Source organism: Drosophila novamexicana, unplaced genomic scaffold (assembly GCF_003285875.2).
Source record: "Drosophila novamexicana strain 15010-1031.04,08,12 unplaced genomic scaffold, DnovRS2.1 tig00000689-arrow-pilon, whole genome shotgun sequence".
Classification (NCBI taxonomy): domain Eukaryota; kingdom Metazoa; phylum Arthropoda; class Insecta; order Diptera; family Drosophilidae; genus Drosophila; species Drosophila novamexicana.
In genome coordinates this window covers 1,774,046-1,793,836 of record NW_020824818.1, presented here as the reverse complement: position 1 = coordinate 1,793,836, position 19,791 = coordinate 1,774,046, and the positions used below count along the sequence as shown (strand labels likewise).

At 32.5% G+C, this 19,791-nt stretch overlaps 2 protein-coding genes across 2 annotated transcripts; both read left to right on the top strand.

Moving 5' to 3' along the window:
• Positions 1-5,800: 5,800 nt before the first annotated feature.
• Positions 5,801-6,970, top strand: LOC115763005 (cyclin-dependent kinases regulatory subunit). Its single transcript, XM_030705396.1, has 2 exons — positions 5,801-6,118; positions 6,232-6,970. The coding sequence occupies exons 1-2, from the start codon at positions 6,063-6,065 to the stop codon at positions 6,401-6,403; spliced, it is 228 nt and encodes a 75-aa protein (XP_030561256.1). The 5' UTR covers positions 5,801-6,062; the 3' UTR covers positions 6,404-6,970.
• A 3,570-nt stretch (positions 6,971-10,540) lies between these two features.
• On the top strand, positions 10,541-19,094 carry LOC115762995 (excitatory amino acid transporter 1). Its single transcript, XM_030705380.1, has 11 exons — positions 10,541-10,862; positions 14,938-15,239; positions 15,306-15,401; positions 15,458-15,625; positions 15,691-15,733; positions 16,955-16,997; positions 17,056-17,239; positions 17,306-17,436; positions 17,496-17,925; positions 17,990-18,086; positions 18,199-19,094. The coding sequence occupies exons 2-11, from the start codon at positions 15,055-15,057 to the stop codon at positions 18,259-18,261; spliced, it is 1,440 nt and encodes a 479-aa protein (XP_030561240.1). The 5' UTR covers positions 10,541-10,862; positions 14,938-15,054; the 3' UTR covers positions 18,262-19,094.
• Positions 19,095-19,791: the final 697 nt, after the last annotated feature.

Below are 19,791 nucleotides of genomic sequence, written 5' to 3'. Positions count from 1 at the left end.
TAAAAATAATTATAATAAAAGCAAAAACATAAACATGACTAAACATAGCGCTAAAAAGCTAAAAACTACCCAACGCTAACAAAAGCCCCCCTCACACACACACACACACGCACACACACACACACACACACACGCACACACACACACACATACACACACACACACACACACACACACACACACTCACACACAAAACACACAACTTAATTTGTTAGGAGAATTTTATTTAGTTAACAATTTAGGCAAAAAATAGCAAATGGTTAAAATTGGCAAGCCACATAATTTAGCGCAAATATGATATTATAAAATAAAAACAAGAGTAAAGAAAAAACCAGAAAAAAAAAAAACAAATTGTTGTTAACAAATTCTACTTTGTTTTTGGTGTAATTTAATAATGAAGATATAAACGACAAACAGCGCAGCGAACAAATTATAAACAAATGAAAAATGCAGCAACTGTTCTTAACTCAATGAGAAACGTGTTAAATACATAAAAGCAAAAATAAAACAAAACATTATTTATATTTATAATATTTAAATAAATACTTATATATATAATACAAATAAAATGAACAATTGGAATGCATATATAAACACATATGTATACATACATACATAATTGCATAAATTGTGAACATCAACCTCCACCCCCCTCTCCCAACATAAAAATAAATTAAAAAAAAAAAACGCAATAAAAAGAGAAAACCAAACAATTTTCACACAGCGCAAACCTATTTAATTTGTTTAAATTTGTTATCAATTTAAACAGGCTGCATTAATCCCATAAACAGCAAAGCATAACGAAATGTTTAACTACAAATTTCTAAAGATAAACAAAAAATAAAAAAAAACACATAACTGTAGATTTTAAAATACAAATGAATAGAAAGAAGAAGAACCTGCAAGGAAAAGCAAAAGAAGGTTAGATACATTATAAAACAAAAGCATACAAATGCAAGGAAAACGTAAGCCACAACACATTTAAAATTAATACTCTTCACTTATTATGAAAGCCCCAAGAGCAAAAAAAAAAAAAAGACAAAACAAAAAAATAAACAAAATCATTAATGTGAAAATTGCATGAAAATAAAAATAAAATATATACAACAAAAAAAAAAAAAAAAAACCAAAAAAAGACCCAAAAAAAAAACATGAATAAAATATATAAAAATTGAGGCAAAAAATCGATAAATATAGCTGAAAGTAAAGTACAGAGTAACTGGTTACAATAAAAACAAAAGGAGTATATAAAATTAAAAATATATTATGTATACAATGAATCCCCCCCTCCCCAACAAACAAAATAATAATAATAAAAACGAACTTAATTTAACTAAATAAAAACCCAACCGTTTCGATATCACAATTTTCAACAGCCATCCACAGCCACAGCAGCTTCTATGCAAAGCAAGAGAGTGCGCAACAAGAGGGGGGAAATAAGAGAGAGAGAGAGAGAGAGCAGCTGCGGTAACCCCTAAAAAGGTCACAAGACAAGCGACCCCAGAACGCACACACACACACACACATACACCCACGCACTGCTTAGAATACTTTAAACACAAGTCGTTATGACCTGGATTTACGATATCGTTTTGGTATATGCCAAAAATTTATTGAATTTCCATTTCGATTTCAATTTCAATTTCTTAGCTTAATTTCGTTCTCCGCAACCAGCTCGACTTGAAAGACAACTTAATTAATAGGCCTCAACTAGCTTTACGATTTTCTCGCTCTCTTGAGACCTTTCCCCACCCCATGAAAAAATAAAAAAAAAAAAGCAAGCAACAAAAAAAAAATTTAAAAAAAAAATAATAAAAAATCGAATAAAAAATAAAAGCTAAATCTCTTAAATGGCATACCAAGCTTAATAACTAATCCCCTTTTACCATCCACTTAACTAGTGCTAGTCTAAGTGTAAGAAGCAGATGATGAAAACAAACGGAAAAAAAAAGAAAATAGAAACGTGGAAAACACAAAAATGGAAAATGATTATAAATTTAAACATGAAATGTTATAAAGTTTTGCTACACATGCAGCAGAATCGCTAAATAATAGTTTAATGGAAAATGTTATACTTAAATATATATTATAAAAATATTATTAACAATTAATTACTTTTATTAAATGAATTTAACAACTAAAGAAAATCGTATGCAAATGCAGGTCGAATTGCTAATTGTGCGACCTGTTTGCCGGGCACTTGGAAAATTTTCGTATGCTATTCGCTAAGCTTTTCAGAATTTTCCAAGCATTTCAAGGACACATTAATGTTATTCCAAATTTATTGATAGCTTACAAATTTTCCACTGGCAACCGGCGAAAGTACATTTTCATTTTAAAGTTTCGGTTAGATACAAGTAAAATGGAAACAAATTTTTAGTAAAAAAAAAATTTTTAAATAAATAAAATTCAACAGGCAACCAACAAATTGTTTACCAAATAGTTTTCTAACAACATTTTCTAGTGCATGTTTTCCTATAAATTAAACAAATGCAGAAAACAACAAGAACAGAAACAACAACAACAACTAAAGCAATTAGTTAAGTAGTGAAATAAAATGCTGCAAGAATTAAATAAATGAAAAATAAATGAACACGAGTTGTGAGATTCACTCAATATTTTTATTTTCTGATGCATTCGCGGGCAGCCGTTAAACTTAAGAAACAAATTCAAATCCCAAGGCTAATTTTGCAAAATTTCAAAATTAATTTAATTTTTTTGTTGCCATATTTTCGAATTACTACGCACAAAATTTCACTTGAAGCAATAGCTTGATTTTGATTTGAATTTTTAACCTGGGCAAAGTGTGTTCCCAAAACCGCCGATAAATATTAGTAGTTTATATAGGGTAACAAAAGCTATAAAAATATATATGATAATTAAAGAGTATTAAAACGTAAATAATATTTAATTAAAATATATATATATAAAAACTGCCAAGTAAATGTTTGACCCTTTAGCGCGTGTATTACAATTTTCAACTACGAACAAATTTGGCTACAGATTTCTTTTAGTAATTAATTTTTGAATTAAGGCACTAAAAAAAAAAACAAACAAAAAATAAAAATGAATGGCTTGCGGATCCAAAGATTTGTCATATTTTGCACAATTTAGCATGCGGCAAATACTAGAACACACTTGATAAAAAAATCTCTAACAAGTATATATAAACTGCCATTTTTTACACCAAGTGTATAAAGAAGAAGAAGAAAAACCTTTAAAAATAACAAAAACCAAGCAACAACAAAACTCTTTATGTGTGTAAACAACAACAAGTTACGTTATCAGCACAAGGCAACTACAATAAATGTTAAACAATTCTCAAAAATTATTTGAAAATAATAAAAACAAAAACAAACAAAAACTATACAAATTATTTGAAAATTCATATGGAAAACTTTCGCAAAATTTCTCAAGACATTTCGCAGCTCTCAAAACACACACACGAGCTGCTGCCGCTGCTTCTTTGAGTAACCAGTTCTTGAAAGGCTTGCTATATGTATTATAAAAATCAACGAATTGTTTAGCTAACAAATGTGGCAGTTGTTTACTTTCAAAACTTTTCAACAATCAAGGCAAATGGCAATAGCGATATGTTTACGAAGTTTAAATTCATCAAATCATTTCAATCGACTCAAGTTGCCCTGTTACGACTGAGTATTTAAGTTAAAGCACTGCCACGCCCATATTTTGAGAAAATATTCAACAGATTTCAGCGTAAAGTGTGCATTTCTTTGGATCACAATTTGCCCGAGAATTCAAACACTCACAACAAGTGCAAAGCGCAGCGCAAAATAGCAACAAAAAAAAAGAAACGAAAATTAAAAATGTTTTAGAAAAACTATAAAAAAAAAATAATAATAAAAAGCTTGCGAATAATTTGTTTTTATATCATTTGCAAACCCATTTGGTTTTGGCAATTACAAAAAATAGTGAAAAACCCAAAAGTTGGTTTATTATTTACATTTATAATATATAGAATTAAGTGATGTAACATTACGGTATACAGCTATGTATGCAAACATATGTTATATAAATGGTAAAATATAAAAGGCAGCATGTAAACTATACTTAAGTACGATGACAACAAATTTTAATTTACAACAATAAACCAAAAGCAAAAACATCTAAAAACATTTTTAGTTCAGAGTAAAGCTTGCCTGGCGAGACACCATAATTCAGTTGAAGAATTGTAACTCTCAAGATTACATTTTAAATAACAACAAATTAACAAAACTGTAGCAAAGGCAGTTCATGAAATAAACCCAAAATATAAAAGAAAGGACACAATTAATTTGCTCTTGTTTCAACAATTATTTCAAGTGTAACAAGTAAAAAAACCCAACAGAATTGCTTTAATTTAGACTTAAAAACTAAATGAAAAAAAAAAAAAAGAAAATTATAGATAAAAACCTTCATAAAGCAAAAAAAAAAAACAAACAAAACAAAATAAAAATCATGATAAATTTAAAAAATATATATTTATGTGTAACAAAAAATGAATGAAAAACAAATACTGCTTTTGTATTGTTTAAGTTTAACTATAAATCAATGACAAAGTTTAAATATTGAAAGAAAAACATAAGATGTAATATTTAACAAAATGAACTTACAACAAGAAAGTAACTGAACATCAACAAAAACAACAACAACAACAACAACAACAGCAGAAAGCTTCATAAACATTGAGAAAGTCATGTATGAGTAACAAAAACGAGAAACTGTTTGAAAAATTTTACTGAATTCAATAAAAATATTATGTTGATATGGAATTAAGTAATTCCAAATAAACAAAAAAAAAAAAAACAAATGCGTATTCTTGCATGAAAAGCTTTATCAAGATAGTTTACGAACTTGAAGGCTAGTTTTGTGTGAAACCAGACATTCTGTGAGCTACACATTACATAACATACATATTAGAATAGGCCCTAGGGTAATAGTTTCTTGCAAGGCCTTCACAACGCTTTGCAGCTAGAGATCTGCACACGCGCACAAGCTTATTTCCTCATACATATGTATGTATGTATGTATGCATACAGGCATGCATATGTACATATTTACAGAACTGTGGCTTAGCAAGCATATGGCAGAAGAGATGTATAAGGGGCAAACGATTACAATTGGAAATTGTGCTGCTGTAGCGATACATCTGATTATTAATAACAACTTTTGTGTCACCTTTTCCACCTTTTGTTTAGCATTAAGCATTTCTTCTACAATTAGTTTGTTTGTGCATGTGTCAACACATGTCGCATTAAAGGAATTTTGCTGCACAGCTGTGTTATAGAATGCCTATACATATTTCGACGCATGTTTAAAACTTAGCTTAAAATTGTCCTGTTATTCAATTAAATATAGTCATATATTGTGAATTTTTATAAAATTCTGAATATTTAATAATATGTTCATATTTGCAAGCTAGATATATTAATTTTGTGTTCGGCTGCTCCTCAATAATCGAATAGCATATTTATCGACCGACCACCACTACTTGCTCAATAAACTGCCTCTCAATAAACGCGCGCTTTCGCAGCAAGTTTTTATAAGGCGACAATTATGCAGCCCAATCAGTTTTCTTAATGCATATCAAGTTATTTAAACCAAATGTATCACTTACTGCGCATTTAATTGGTTCTTGTTTTGCACTTATTGTTTATTAATTTATATTTTACTTAGGATCAACACTCGCGCACATTGTACTGCACTTCGACTAAAAACTAGTTCTATACTGGCGTTCAATCGAGTTTTGTTATAATCGATAACAGTGGTTCAGTGAACAAAACGGAACTAGAACAAAAATCTCTTTCGACCGCGTCACTTATTACTTTTTTAAAATAACTTATAACGTGAATTGTTTATAAATAATCATATAAAATTGCCACGAAACGTGCAAAAAAGTAACTAAACATTAGTAACATCAGTGTGCACAAATAGGAACTGAAAAAAGGTCTTATGCAAAGCGGATCGCAAATTTTGAACGTGCAGAAAAGGACGCCGACGCCAAGCAGATATTAAAACGCCGCATTCCAGCACCCTTATCCCTATTCCACCATATTACAAAGATGAGCAAAGATATTTACTACTCGGATAAATACTATGATGAGAAATTTGAGTACAGGTGAGTGGACACATGCGATTTTAACTGTTAATGCACTAAATAGACATAAATATGTTTACGTGTATGTACACATGTATGTATGTATTCGCGCATGTATACACTACCTTTTGCAGACATGTGGTCTTGCCGAAAGAGCTTGTGAAGCTGGTGCCCAAAACGCATCTAATGACCGAAACCGAATGGAGATCAATCGGTGTGCAGCAGTCGCGCGGCTGGATACACTATATGATACACAAGCCAGAGCCGCACATTCTGCTATTTCGGCGTCCCAAAACGGAGGAGTAGGCGTACAAAAACACTCCCCGCACACACACACAAATGCATACATACACATTCACACCACATCTTACATATACGTATAAGCATACATGGAAGCGTTCCAGCTGACGCGACGGCGCAGCTGCTTCCGCGACTGCGCAAATGGTGGTAGCTGCACAACTGTTGCGGCAGCGGCAGCTCTTAACCAACAACAAATTCAACACACGCACGCATACACACTCATACATTTATTCTGCTTTCTTTAATAATATTCACACACTCACACATATACTGCTTAAATCCTGGCACACAAGTGTTTCTCTTCACATATAAATTTCCAAATTATGAATACGTTGCCATATTGCTATTATATAGAGTTTGCCATATTTAAAAAATGTAATTCTATAACTGATTCTCTATTTGCGCCTTAAATTTGCATTCCGTTTTGCTTTTAGCCATAGCACAGTGGGCCTTTTAATTGTATAATGCTAATATCGCGAAACGCAGACAGCGTTATGAAAATTGCCTGCACATTTTCATTTAATATTAAAAAAATATGATTTGTGATCTTGAAAATTTTTATAAATACATAATGCATTACGTTTAAACATAATATAAAGTTATAAATAAAAAAATACAAAAAATAAATATATTTGTAGAAAACTTTAGGCGTTGATTGCTTGAAGTTTTTCAATACCCAAATTCGTTATTGTATTCTTATATCGCGTATAACTGGGCAATATATGGCCTCATAAAGTAAACTCGTCATAAAATTCAAACTTCTTGTTAATTAATACCAACTTTAAAACCCGAACTACTATGCAATCGGCATTGGTTAGTTCATGTAATTCCTATTGTTAAAATGCTCAACATTTATGTACAGGATATTGAAACACTAAGAAATAAATTTATGAGTGCGATAACTTAGTAAATTAGTGTAAAAACGATCCAGCTGTAAGGACATCACAGGAACAACTAAGGAAGTTAACTCACTGCTATTCAAGGACCGTTCTTTAACTACGGGATAATGACGGAGGGACGGAGTTCTGCATAAATGTTTCCTTCAGCAAGTTTTTATGGTAAGCGAGAAGAACCCAGTACACTTATATACTATTGTTTTTATGCAGTCGATGCGAATGATAGCTCATCCCCTATTATGATAGCTATATCCCCTATATTACCTATCTTATACATATAGCGCATTATCTCTAAAGCCTTTGTAATACATCCAATCATTTATACAATATCTTGGGTAACATTATGGAAATCTTCCGGTATATTAGAGGGGAGAGTATTTATAAATTTGAAAAAAATTTTCACATCAGAGATAAGAAACAGTTAGCAAAAAAATTTTGGTTTAATTTAGGGGAAACCAACACGGATGGTTTAAGTATTATTCTATTTCATACGATACTATATAATGTACTTTAAAGTATTTACACTGATGAGTTGTCGAAGTGATTATTATTTAGAGATACATCTATATATTTTATGCTTATAAAAAATATATGTATGTTGGGTAAGTATTGTCTGCATGTGCGCACAGTTGTTTGTATTAAGTGAGATATATATAATTTTCTATTATCTATGGTTTATCTGTTAGGTTTGTCTATTAGTTTGTCTGCATTACTCGTTTCTGATCCGTTGATCTGGAAAATATTAAACCACTTGGGCATATTATATATATATATATATATATATATAATATGCCCAAGTGGTTTAATATTTTCCAGAAAAACGGATCTATATATATATATATATATATTTATATAGCTTGCCATGTCCGTCTGTATGAACTCGTTGACCTTGAAATCTATATACATATCTTTATATTTTATATCTTTTGCAATTTCTAAAATGTGCATTTTGAGATTTAAGCATAGCTCGAAAATTATAATTTATAAATATTTTAATGTTTGTTAAAATTCGCAACAGGTTATGATATCGAACAAATTTGAAATAGTCAAGTCGTTTAAAATAATTGAACACGGGAGTTTTTTAAAATACCTTTATTACAGATCTTTCAAAAATATGTATAGAAACAAGAGAAATTGGTAGCAAATTTTGGAAAGTAATGTAAACTGTACTTCTTCACCTTATAAAGATAATCTCAGATAATAATTTCATCGATTGATATTGATTTCATGATTGTTGGATAAAGGTAAAAGAGGAGGGAGCTGTTTTTATGGTTGAACGATATATATAGTCGTTTTTAGTTTTATCTTTTCATTGGGCTTAAAAAAAAAAAAAAAAAAAAAACTGTGCATGTATAGAATTGTTTATATATGGTGATATAGGGTATATAGTGATATTTTCCACTTTTAAAAATGAAGATCGACAGTTCCGGTAGTAATGCTTTGGCACGTTTTCGTACATACTCGTGCGCGTACGATGAGAAATAGCTGCGAGCTATGGATCTGGGTGTACGCAAGGGTAGCATAGCTGCTGGTTATGGAATTCACCACTGAAAGGGAAGGGACTACGACGAAACGCTGTCATTTGGTCGCCGTTGGGAACTGTCACTTGTGCGTAGTTACAAAATAGCGACAAAACCCCATAAACGGTTATTTGTTATATTATTATATTATTTGTTGTTGTTTTTGTTTTTGTTGGTTTTCTGTTCCCACCAGCGTGATCACGGCTTGGTGTCGCCAGCGGTCAGCAGAACTAGCCCCCAAGGCAAATCGAATTGAAACAGATCAAAGGCAGCTGTGGACACTGCAACAGCGACGCTGATTTTTATTACTATTTATTATACGATGGCAAGAGGAGGGCCGGAAATGCCTAATTATAGCTCTATTTTTATGTCATACTTGGGAGGAATTTGCTTAACTTTCTTGAGTTCGGCTCTTATTTGTAATCTTAACTTCGAATATGACCATAGTTACATACTTGTCATTTAATTTAATCAATGGTAAACTATTAAACGGGTTTTCCTTGCTAGAGCAAGTCTTTTAAGGGACCTGATCCTTCAGGCAGAACAACCAGCTTCTGGACTTTAGTTGCTAGCGGTATTTAAATACCAAGATTGCTAGTTTCTAACTAACTTATGCTAGTTAATTCATCCATATTGTAACATATTTTGATATGTTAAATACGGCAAACGTTGTTTCTCACATTACTTTTCCTTATGATTAGTTAGTGTACTTAGAACAAATGCACTTCAATTATAATTTCGAAAGTCTAACTTAATAGCTTACAACTTAGTATATATAAAACCGTTTTAGGTAAATTTTAAGATGTTTTAAGGGATTGTTTAACAAACTGGCTCTCAGTTTTACAGGCATTTCATGACTTCGAGAATTAAAAACGGTTTTTGGCAAAGGTCTTTATTCATAATTTTTAAATTTAAATTTATTTTATTATTTAATTAGTTGAAAGTGCTTGATTTAAACAAATTGTGCCAAGAAAAAAAAAGAACAAAATTTAAAGTTCAAATTAAAAAGCTGTTCAATATGTTTGAAAATGATTGAAAAATATATAGAGAACTTGTTTAAATCTTTCCAAGGAGATAGTAATTTATAGTTAAAGCCTTGTATGCAGTTTCGTCAGTATTTGACTCGCAGCCCGCAACCCCTTGGCTCAGTAAACAATAGCAGGTTGATCAGAGCAACTTGAACAATGCGGTAGCTAATGAAGTGGGCGCAAGGAAGTGGGCGTGAAATGCTGACATCAAAACACTGAACTACTTTTAACGACAGGTGCGAGGAAGTGTTTAAAAAAAGGCTCAAGCTAGATGTATATATATATATATATATATATATATGTATGCATGCACTCTACCTAGCGCAAATTGGTGATAATGAATTCCCTTCAAAAATCGCCAGCCAAAAGAAAGCGAAACTAAGCATGCGTCGCCGTGCAGAGAACAAGGCAGCTAATTAAGCGATGCGGCAGCAGCGGCGGCAGCGACAACGCGTCGTATGAGTTACGTGGTGCGCTGCATTGCAATTGATAGGCAGAGCAGCGACTGCGACGGCGACAGCAAGAGCGACTTCAACTGCGACACTGTGAACGCATTTGATGAATGAAAATAATCCAACACCCACAAACATACACACACATGCTCTGCTGACGCTGGCAGCGCAGTCGCGCATAAATTTTGCGCGCTCGTTGGCTACGTTTCGTATTTGATTTTGATGTAGTTTTTAGTACTATTTTATAATCAGGCAAGCCAAGTTGAGTCGTGTTTGGTTCTCTCTCTCTGCCAGCGAGTGGAATCTGTGGGCCCATCTCATCTGTGATCTGTGATCTGCGTATGAGTCTGCGTTCAGTCGTGCCAACGTCGCGTGCTCGACAGCAACAACAAAAATATACTAAAAGCGCGTTCTCCTCACATATATACATATATATATATATATATGTAAATATATATATTTACGTGTGCCCACAATCAACTGTATTTTGAATTAACCGAAAGGGTTGAAACTTATGCAAATTTATGCATATTTCGCTCAGCCTGGAGTATATTTCCATGCATTAATTTGTAAGTGTAATAAAATATATACAGTTATGCAAAAATGCTATAAACATTTTCTTAGATATAAAAGACGAAAAAATCAGATATAAAATGAATAAAGACAAGTAACAGATATCAAGATCATGTCTATATGAATAACAAATAACAATTGCAAATTAATGTGACATTGTGTACTGAGTGAATGAACAATATTTAACACACTAATTTATTTGATTTATGTCATTGATAAATGTATCATTCACTCTCTTCTATAACTCATTGAACATATTTGTAAGATTTTTATAAACGTAATCCGTAATGGGTAAGTTATAATCCGAGAGCTCGCAATTCCTGTGTAATAATGCATCTTTAAGGACGCAAAACTTCCTTTGCAGATGTTGGCTCAAAATTCTATTTCATAAATTAGAGTATAATATATTTCAAGGCAATTTTGTGCCAGTATAGATGTATATAATATAAATATTGTTATAAATGAAAGGATCTCTATTGGAATCTTTATCATTTTCACCATCTTCAACAAAATGAACTGAATATAATATTTAACTAAAGTAAAGTACATTTTCATTTTTAATACTTCTTCAAATTTGTTTCACTATTTTCTTAAAAAAAAAACTAAAAATATACGTAAATGAAGAGAAATGAGCGTTATTCAAATAATCCTGTCATTTGGACAGCTGCAAATGGAAGATTCGGATCTAAATCTCAGTCTAACGTTTGATAAGATTTAATCTCAGCTAATGCTAGTTGGAAAGTTAAATCGAAATATATGTATACTAATAATAATTAAATTTTAAAATAACAAAAAACATTGAAAAGCCATTAACGTAATATTATGGTTATTATTTAGCTTTCAAATAATACTTGGTTTGAATCGTTTCGGATTGTTGGCTTCCTTGTGATCCTTTATGAAGTCCAAGTTTTATAATTTTAAATGAATACCACATATGGCTATACCTCATCAATATATCAATACTTCAGTAAACCACGTCCTACCGAAACACACACTAGTTAAGTGTAAACTTACTTTCCATCATATTTTCTATTTATGAATATTGACACTTCTGAACGTGTAACCTGTCTGTTCCATAGTCCAGCACATCCAAAGATTATGTTTAATTTGTTAATGCATCGATTTTCGCTTACTGCGTTAAGAGAGAGCGTTGCAGATTTCGATTGTTGCTGCTGATAAGCGCTCGCCGCATCAGCTGCATTGCCGAGGGAGGGCGGGGAGCGGGTAAGGGCCAACCCGTGATAGGGCCAAGGCCCTTTCCCCCTTTTTTTTCTGCTTAAGGGTTGGCCGCACTTCAACTTGGATATACCACAAAGTTTGTTTTTGTTTGTTTTTTGTTTTGTTTTTGTTTTGTTTTTTCTTTTTTTCGCTTTTCATTTTACGTGTGTTTTGTTTTTGCTACTTTTTTTTCTGTTGCATTATTTTTAGCAGTTTTACTATTTTTGATGCAAATTTCTGTCATGTACAAAAATAGTCGTCTGTCTGTCTGTAGAACGGGTAAATGATGTATTTAAAAAATTCAAATTGCCTTTCCTGATATACGCTTCAAATGTTAATTGGTTATTTTTACCAGTTTTTCTATTAGACATAAAATATAAGTAATATTTTTTTAAGTTCTAGAAAGATCGATTGAAGGTTTCTTGTTTACACAATTAGTATCTTTCTAACAGTAAAATATTTCTGAGAGCTAAGTTAACATATCTAGTTGTAATCCGTCTAATTTTTGATTATAATACACTGCATTTAATAATTACTATATTTATATTGTGAAATTCTTTCGAATATTCATTAACAATCATTTGCATCGCGAGAAAGTATATATATTCCTGATTATCAGCAATATTTTTTTCGATCCGTCTGCTATATTAACTGCGTAGTTCCCAAAGAGTATAGGTACGGAAGGGTTCCAAATGCATATTGATTTTTGTATAGATTTTAAAATTCATATATTTCATTATGCATGTCTGTATTGCAGCTTATTTGCAGGGTGTGCTCTAGTCGACACTTCCTTCTGGGTCACTTTGACTTGTTTATAAAAACAAACTTGATGTGCTCGATGACAGCTAGCAAAACTAATTTAATATAAACTTACGTTCATCAAAAACATCAATTGTTATTTATTAGAATTCTAGCTTTTACGCAAATACATGTGCATAGCACACATTCGCATATGCACACACCTTAACTGAGTCTTCAATTGTAAAAACATATTATTAAATATGTTTTTTTTGTGACCGTGAATATATTGGCCTTACTTAAGGCTAATACAGGGTATAAAGTGCATTTCAAATAAAAACAAATAAAATTGTTTCTGTTAAGTTTTAATAAATATGCGAAATGTTTAGTTGCCAAATTCTAATTATAAGCACAAACGAAAATATTTCGCACACCATGTCATGATGATACCCAAATGCAATTATGATATAACAGTAGTACTCATAAAAAAATTATGTTGATTAGCTTAGTTTCCAACGAAACTTTAAAAAGTTTGCTGAAACAGCAAACAGCTATAAATACTATAAATCGGCTAGAAGATAGATTGAATTGAAAAGTTAATCCTTCTGTTAGTCGACTGATGCCTAGTTTTGGCTTTACAAAGGTCAAATAGGTGTGTTAAATCGAATATGTAGAATACATGCAATTAAATTGCTGGACACGATTTTATGTAACATTTTTTAAATGCTGTTTGAAAAGCTATTGAATCTGTTATGAATACTTCGTAAGTGGCGGTAGTTCGAACGCGCAATGTTAGATGCAAATAAAACTCATTGTCAATGTTCTGGGCACACAAATTGATTTGCATTGCAACCAACAACAAGCACGACAATAACAACATGTAGGCGGTCAGTCTCATTTGTTTTCTTAATGAGTTGTAGGAATTAATTAAAATGCCGTCACATACTGGAAATAATCGAATGACCCTTTATAGCCAAGTAAACGCTATGATATATGTGTTGCAAAATTAAGTAATTAAGTATAGCTAAACAAAATGATTTATAATTCACATTACTTTTAAAATATGCTTACAACCTTGCAAGGCGTATTTCGATAGCGTTCAAATATGCAAATTGAAAATATTCAACTCCGAATTACAAGCACAATATGAATGCATTAAGGGAAAGCTGTTAAACGAGAAACACTGCGCAATTTTTCTATATAACCTATCACATTTAATTTCACATTCAATGATAGTAATCTAGCCTAACATAGCCTTAAAATATGTTCTATATGCTTGTTCTCGTGTTATTGAGAGTAATCATATTTCTCGCTAAATAACAATAATTAATTGTATACTATATTGATTATGTGTCGATGAAATACTTTTAAATGCCCAACAAAACTCATTGGTAATTGTGTAAACAATGCCAAGTGTGAATAATTTTATTCTTGATTAATCTACTCGAATGCATTTATGCAGATCTACACATCAGTCTGGCAGTTCAATTAAGAGCCTTCTCGACAATTTGGATCAGTTTTCGCACAGTTTGTCGGCACATGATCATCCCTATTATTTGGCATTGATCTCAGTGAAGTGCTGCCTGTAATGGGTTCGTTATTCATTACTTTTCATTAGGTGATGGCTTATGTAAATTTATTTGTTCTGACACGCTTATGACAAAACGAAAAAAAAAAAAAAAAACGGAAATATTTCTCAATTACACTCAATGCAAACAATCAGCACAGATATATCAATTGAGCTGCATTCGCAGCTAGCTTTTAGCACATTTTCTCAAACAATGCGAACAATGGGTGTTAAATAATAATTGTTGCTAAATTCATGCATTCCAAATTCATTGGTAGATTTTTAAGATCTCAGCAGCAGTTTTTGACAACATGCTAATAAAGATTGAAGTTATAACCAGCAATTCGAAAGCACACAATATTAACGCTTATTTTATTACGTCCATTGTAAATTTACCATCCAGTTTGCCAGGTGGGCCAAAATTAAATTAATTAAATTAACTTTTTAAAATTAGAAAATGTTTTACATTTCAAAAAATTAATATCTTTATAAAAAATGTAATGACAGAATATTAAGTTATATTTGTGTTTTCTCTATTTAAATTATAGAAATACTTTTGGCTAGTTAATCAAGTTGGCTTAGTTGCTGCACCAAGGTCCAACGGAAACGCACTTCTGGTAACGCCCGTGTGTACGGGCCTAGGGTAATACTTACATAGAGTCACAATGACGCGACCCAAGCAGGATGCGAACAAATTTAAGAGCTTTTTGCAGGAGAATGTGCTCACAATGGCCACCGTGATCGGTGTCTTTGTGGGCGGTCTCATTGGCTTTATAATCAAGAACAGCACCGGCGAGTGGACAAAACGTGAGATTATGTATATATCATTTCCGGGCGAAATATTTTTGCGGTAAGTTCTCTAGCTGGCCAGCTCGACATGTACAAGCATTGATTATATCTCTAATTATTCGAACAGCATGTTAAAGTGTCTCATAGTACCCTTGCTGGTGTCCTCCATAACAAGTGCAATCGGCGGACTGGATCTGAGTATGTCCAGCAAAATAGCGACGAGGTGAGCACAGTTCGGCGCTTGGATAAAATATTGAAATACATCTTTGGCTTTTTCAGAGCTATCACCTACTATTTTGTAACAACAATATCGGCAGTTATTTTGGGCATATGTCTAGTCACAACCATACGACCCGGCCAGGGTGCCAAAATTGTGGAGACACGCACTGAGACTATTGATAAAGCATCAAAGGTGTTGACGCCAGACACTTTAATGGACTTAGTGAGGTACGTTTTATGCAGTTTATCCTACGATGATTTTATAATTTTTTATTCTCTTCTCATTCTATTAGAAATATGTTCACGGACAACATAATACAGTCAACAATGTTTCAGGTATGTTATGGGAACAAGTTCAATTTATTTAGATCACAAGATACACACTTCTTATTATCAATGTGGGATAGACGGAAATGCTTTATAATATGCTAAAATTTTGGTGATATAATAGCAATAGTATTTGTGTAATAAAAGCTTGTTAAACTTTGTTGTGCTAATCAGCATCACGAAATTTGTATCTATTGTCGTAAAAGTATCGCTTTTCTATGCCCCCAAATATGTTTTAAAAGCAAGAACAACTTCACGATGCATCATGGGCAGAACTGTCAGACTATCAGCCGAATCTCTTTTCAATTTCATATACGTGTCGCTCTCCATTAACCCAGAGAGTTAAACGAAATCTCAGCCACTGTTAAAGATAAGAAAGCTATAAAGAAGCGATATTGCTTACGTTATGCATTTCATACTGGAAGCGTTACAATTTTATCGGCCGCGATATTCAGTTCGTGCCGAGCAGGTATTTGGATATATCTTTGCTGGATTTTTGCCAGAATACGCATTCGCTCAATTCTTGATTGCAACTGTGCCAATTATTCAATTGTGCTCTGTTGTTTACATAATTTGATTAAAGCACAACGCGGCACATAATCAAAACTGACATGATAGGTTACTCCAAAGCAAAGTTCTTTCCGTTTCAATTGAAATTGAAAATTATAGGGGGAGCACAGACATACATACATATGTACGCGTATGTACATATAAAACATACATATCTAATTTACGTACACGTTGAATTTTCAATTATCACCACAGACGCAGTCTCAACTACGAAATGTGCTATGTATGGGCATATATGATATGTAAGATATATATAATGTCAAACGCGAATTGAATGAAAGTATTCCCCTCGGATGTGTGTTTGTGTGTATGCGTATCTTTATAGGTAAATATGAATGCATATTCATTTGCGCAATTAGATTATTGTCGTTTTTATTTTTGATCGTGCATATGAAATTGAATGTACTATGCTCTTCAACATATTTTACTATTAAGCCACATTTCATTACAAGACTCGTAAGATTGAGAAGAAACTGAAACCTTGAGAGATATAAATATTTTATTCATGGAATAGTAAGAGTTTAGGGTAGGAAAGGGAATATGAAAATGGATAAACAAAAAAAGATAAAAAATATATATAATTTTGTTGGGGGATTTTAAATAACTTGTTCTGAAAAGTAATTAATTAATTACTATTTTTTCATAACTCTAATCTTCCAGCATCGTACGGAAATATTCGAGAATACCAGCATTTCCCCAGCACGTTAGTAAACACACTCTGCCAGCCAATCGACTATATCACTAAATTCTTATTCTTATAGAACCCATGGAGAACTGGGAGTTCAAGTCGGCGCAGCGTGAGGGTTCCAATGTACTGGGTCTGGTCATGTTCAGCGTAATACTGGGCACAACAATCGGTCGTATGCGTGAGAAGGGCCAACTGCTGCAGGACTTTTTTACAACGCTCAGTGAAGCTATGATGACAATAACGTCGTGGGTTATTTGGTGAGTGTGCAAAAATAAGATTCGATTCTTGAGCATCTGGCTAAAGTGAATGGACGATTTTTGCAGGATATCACCGCTGGGCGTTGCCTTTTTAATAGCAGCCAAAATCATTGAGATGGACTCTATAGCGGCAACAATACAATCTTTGGGATGGTATTTCATAACCGTTATGATAGGCCTCTTCCTGCACGGCTTTGGTAAGCGGCTCAGTTTAGATAAAATTTTTCTTTAATAATATTAAATTTTGTATATATAGGTACCATCGCGGTCATATTCTTTTTGGGTACACGTCGCCTGCCGTATCGTTACATAGCCAAATTGAGTCAAGTGTTGGCCACTGCCTTTGGCACGGGCTCCAGCTCGGCCACCATGCCGTTGACTATTAAATGCCTCGATAATATGGGCATAGACCCACGTGTTACCCGCTTTGTCATACCTGTGGGCGCAACAATCAACATGGACGGCACCGCCTTGTATGAGGCGGTGGCAGCTCTATTCATTGCCCAGTACCGTGAGATGAGCTACTCATTTGGCACCATTGTGGCGGTCAGTATAACGGCGACGGCTGCTTCAATTGGTGCAGCGGGCATACCACAGGCGGGCCTTGTTACCATGGTCATGGTACTCGACACTGTCGGCCTGGAGCCTAAGGATGTCTCGCTAATTATCGCTGTCGACTGGCTGCTGTATGTAAATGCTAGTACTTTCTCTCTGGTCCTGGATAAATATTTTCTGCTTCATTAATTTCAGTGATCGTTTCCGCACCACTATCAATGTCATGTGCGATGCTCTTGGTACTATTTTGGTTAATCATTTGTCGAAGAACGATTTGGCAAGCGTTGATCGGGTAAGTTCTTGTGCCTATACATATAATTTTTATTATAAATCGATTATATATATAAATATATATATATATATATATATATATATATATATTATGTACATACACGTATGTATAGCTAAATGCCGAGCCCCATGAGCTGCTCGAACTGGGCACAAATGGACATGAAATGAAAGAATGAAGGCAGTCTTCGCTTGGCGCCTATAATCGCAAACGATGAGTGTTTGAGGACGAGCACGAGCACGATACCGAGAGCGAGGATGGAATGGAGCATAATGATTTGATGTACTCTCGTTATCGTCGGCTTGCCTCATCATTTGTTTTGCGGCTAAAAGCGGCCAAGACGCACACAATGTCAAGTAATTTGGAACAGTTGTGAAAGCTGTCACAAAACATCAACGAATTTATTTGAAGCGATTGTCTGCAATTAAAGACACTCGAAAGATCAATAAGAAACAAGAAAATAAAAACAAACAAATTTGGGAATTATTCCATTCAACGTATTAATTAGCATACATCATGATGTAAATAATTATGAATATAATTAAATTGAATTGAGTTCAAATTTAAATTACTTTTTCATACTTAGTATTAAAAGATGAGCAGATAAAACTTGTTACAAACGCCTAAGAAATGCAATGTTATAGTTCTTGCAATTAACCCATAAATATTAAATAGTACATTTCAAATCGAAGGTAGAGATTGTTATTCCACTCGATAAAAAGCTTCACAAAATATAAAGTAAAAGAAAAAAATACTAATTTGTATAAGCAACAAACTTTATTCAAAAGTTTTGTGTTAAAATCAATTAGACCTTAACAATATTTGAACAAAGAACAAATACAAACAAAAAAAGACAAATATATATATTTAACTTAGTTCGCTCAAATTTTATGAATGATGATATACACAAATATTCAATGCCGTTAAAAGTTCTTGTTCGGAGTTGAGCTTTGTAAATACTTAATAGCTTAAGTATAATTAAAAATATTAAAGACCCAAAAAAAAAAAAAACAAAGTAAACAATTTCCAATCACCAAACGATGAATATTCAATGACAATAATAATACGCTGCGAAAGCTCCAATTAAATGTCAGCAAAGTTATGCGTTAAAATGCTAAAAATCAATTACAAAATATTAAACGATAGTAATATTATTTATTACAAGCTATTAATACAATTAAGTTAATGAATTTGAGAAAATTACAACAAGTTGACAATTCTATTCTAAGGTTTGCCAAAGAAAAAAAAAAACAAACAATTAAATCAAATAATCTTTATGTATGAATACATATGCCATTTGTAGTTTTGTGTAGCCTAAATGTTTACAAATAAAATTTTCGAATCTGTACATGTACTTATATAAAATTGAAATGAACCTTATCAAATTTTAATATCCCTTGCAGGATATTATTATATTGTTGCCATATAATTTATATAACAAAAAACATAAACAACAAATCTTGCATAAATTCCATTTAACAACATTAATCATTACCTCCCATTTAAGCTTGCAATTAGTAGCTTTTTTATCAATATTAGGATTCGAATTCATACTACACACATACATACTAAATCATATATATATATTTTATATAGCAAATTGGTTATAGTATAATGGTCAACCGCCGAGATACATATTTACTACGAATTCTGAACGGATTGAGAGTGTTCTTACGGTAAAACATGTTTTCATTAGTTCCACCAAGGT

Bases quoted from the DNA above. Each gene is read 5' to 3' on its own strand.
- LOC115763005 (XM_030705396.1), top strand. From the start codon at position 6,063: ATGAGCAAAGATATTTACTACTCGGATAAATACTATGATGAGAAATTT. The intron at 6,119-6,231 runs GTGAGTGGACAC...TACCTTTTGCAG, and splicing joins GATGAGAAATTTGAGTACAG to ACATGTGGTCTTGCCGAAAG.
- LOC115762995 (XM_030705380.1), top strand. From the start codon at position 15,055: ATGACGCGACCCAAGCAGGATGCGAACAAATTTAAGAGCTTTTTGCAG. The intron at 15,402-15,457 runs GTGAGCACAGTT...TGGCTTTTTCAG, and splicing joins TCCAGCAAAATAGCGACGAG to AGCTATCACCTACTATTTTG. The intron at 15,626-15,690 runs GTACGTTTTATG...TCATTCTATTAG, and splicing joins ACTTTAATGGACTTAGTGAG to AAATATGTTCACGGACAACA.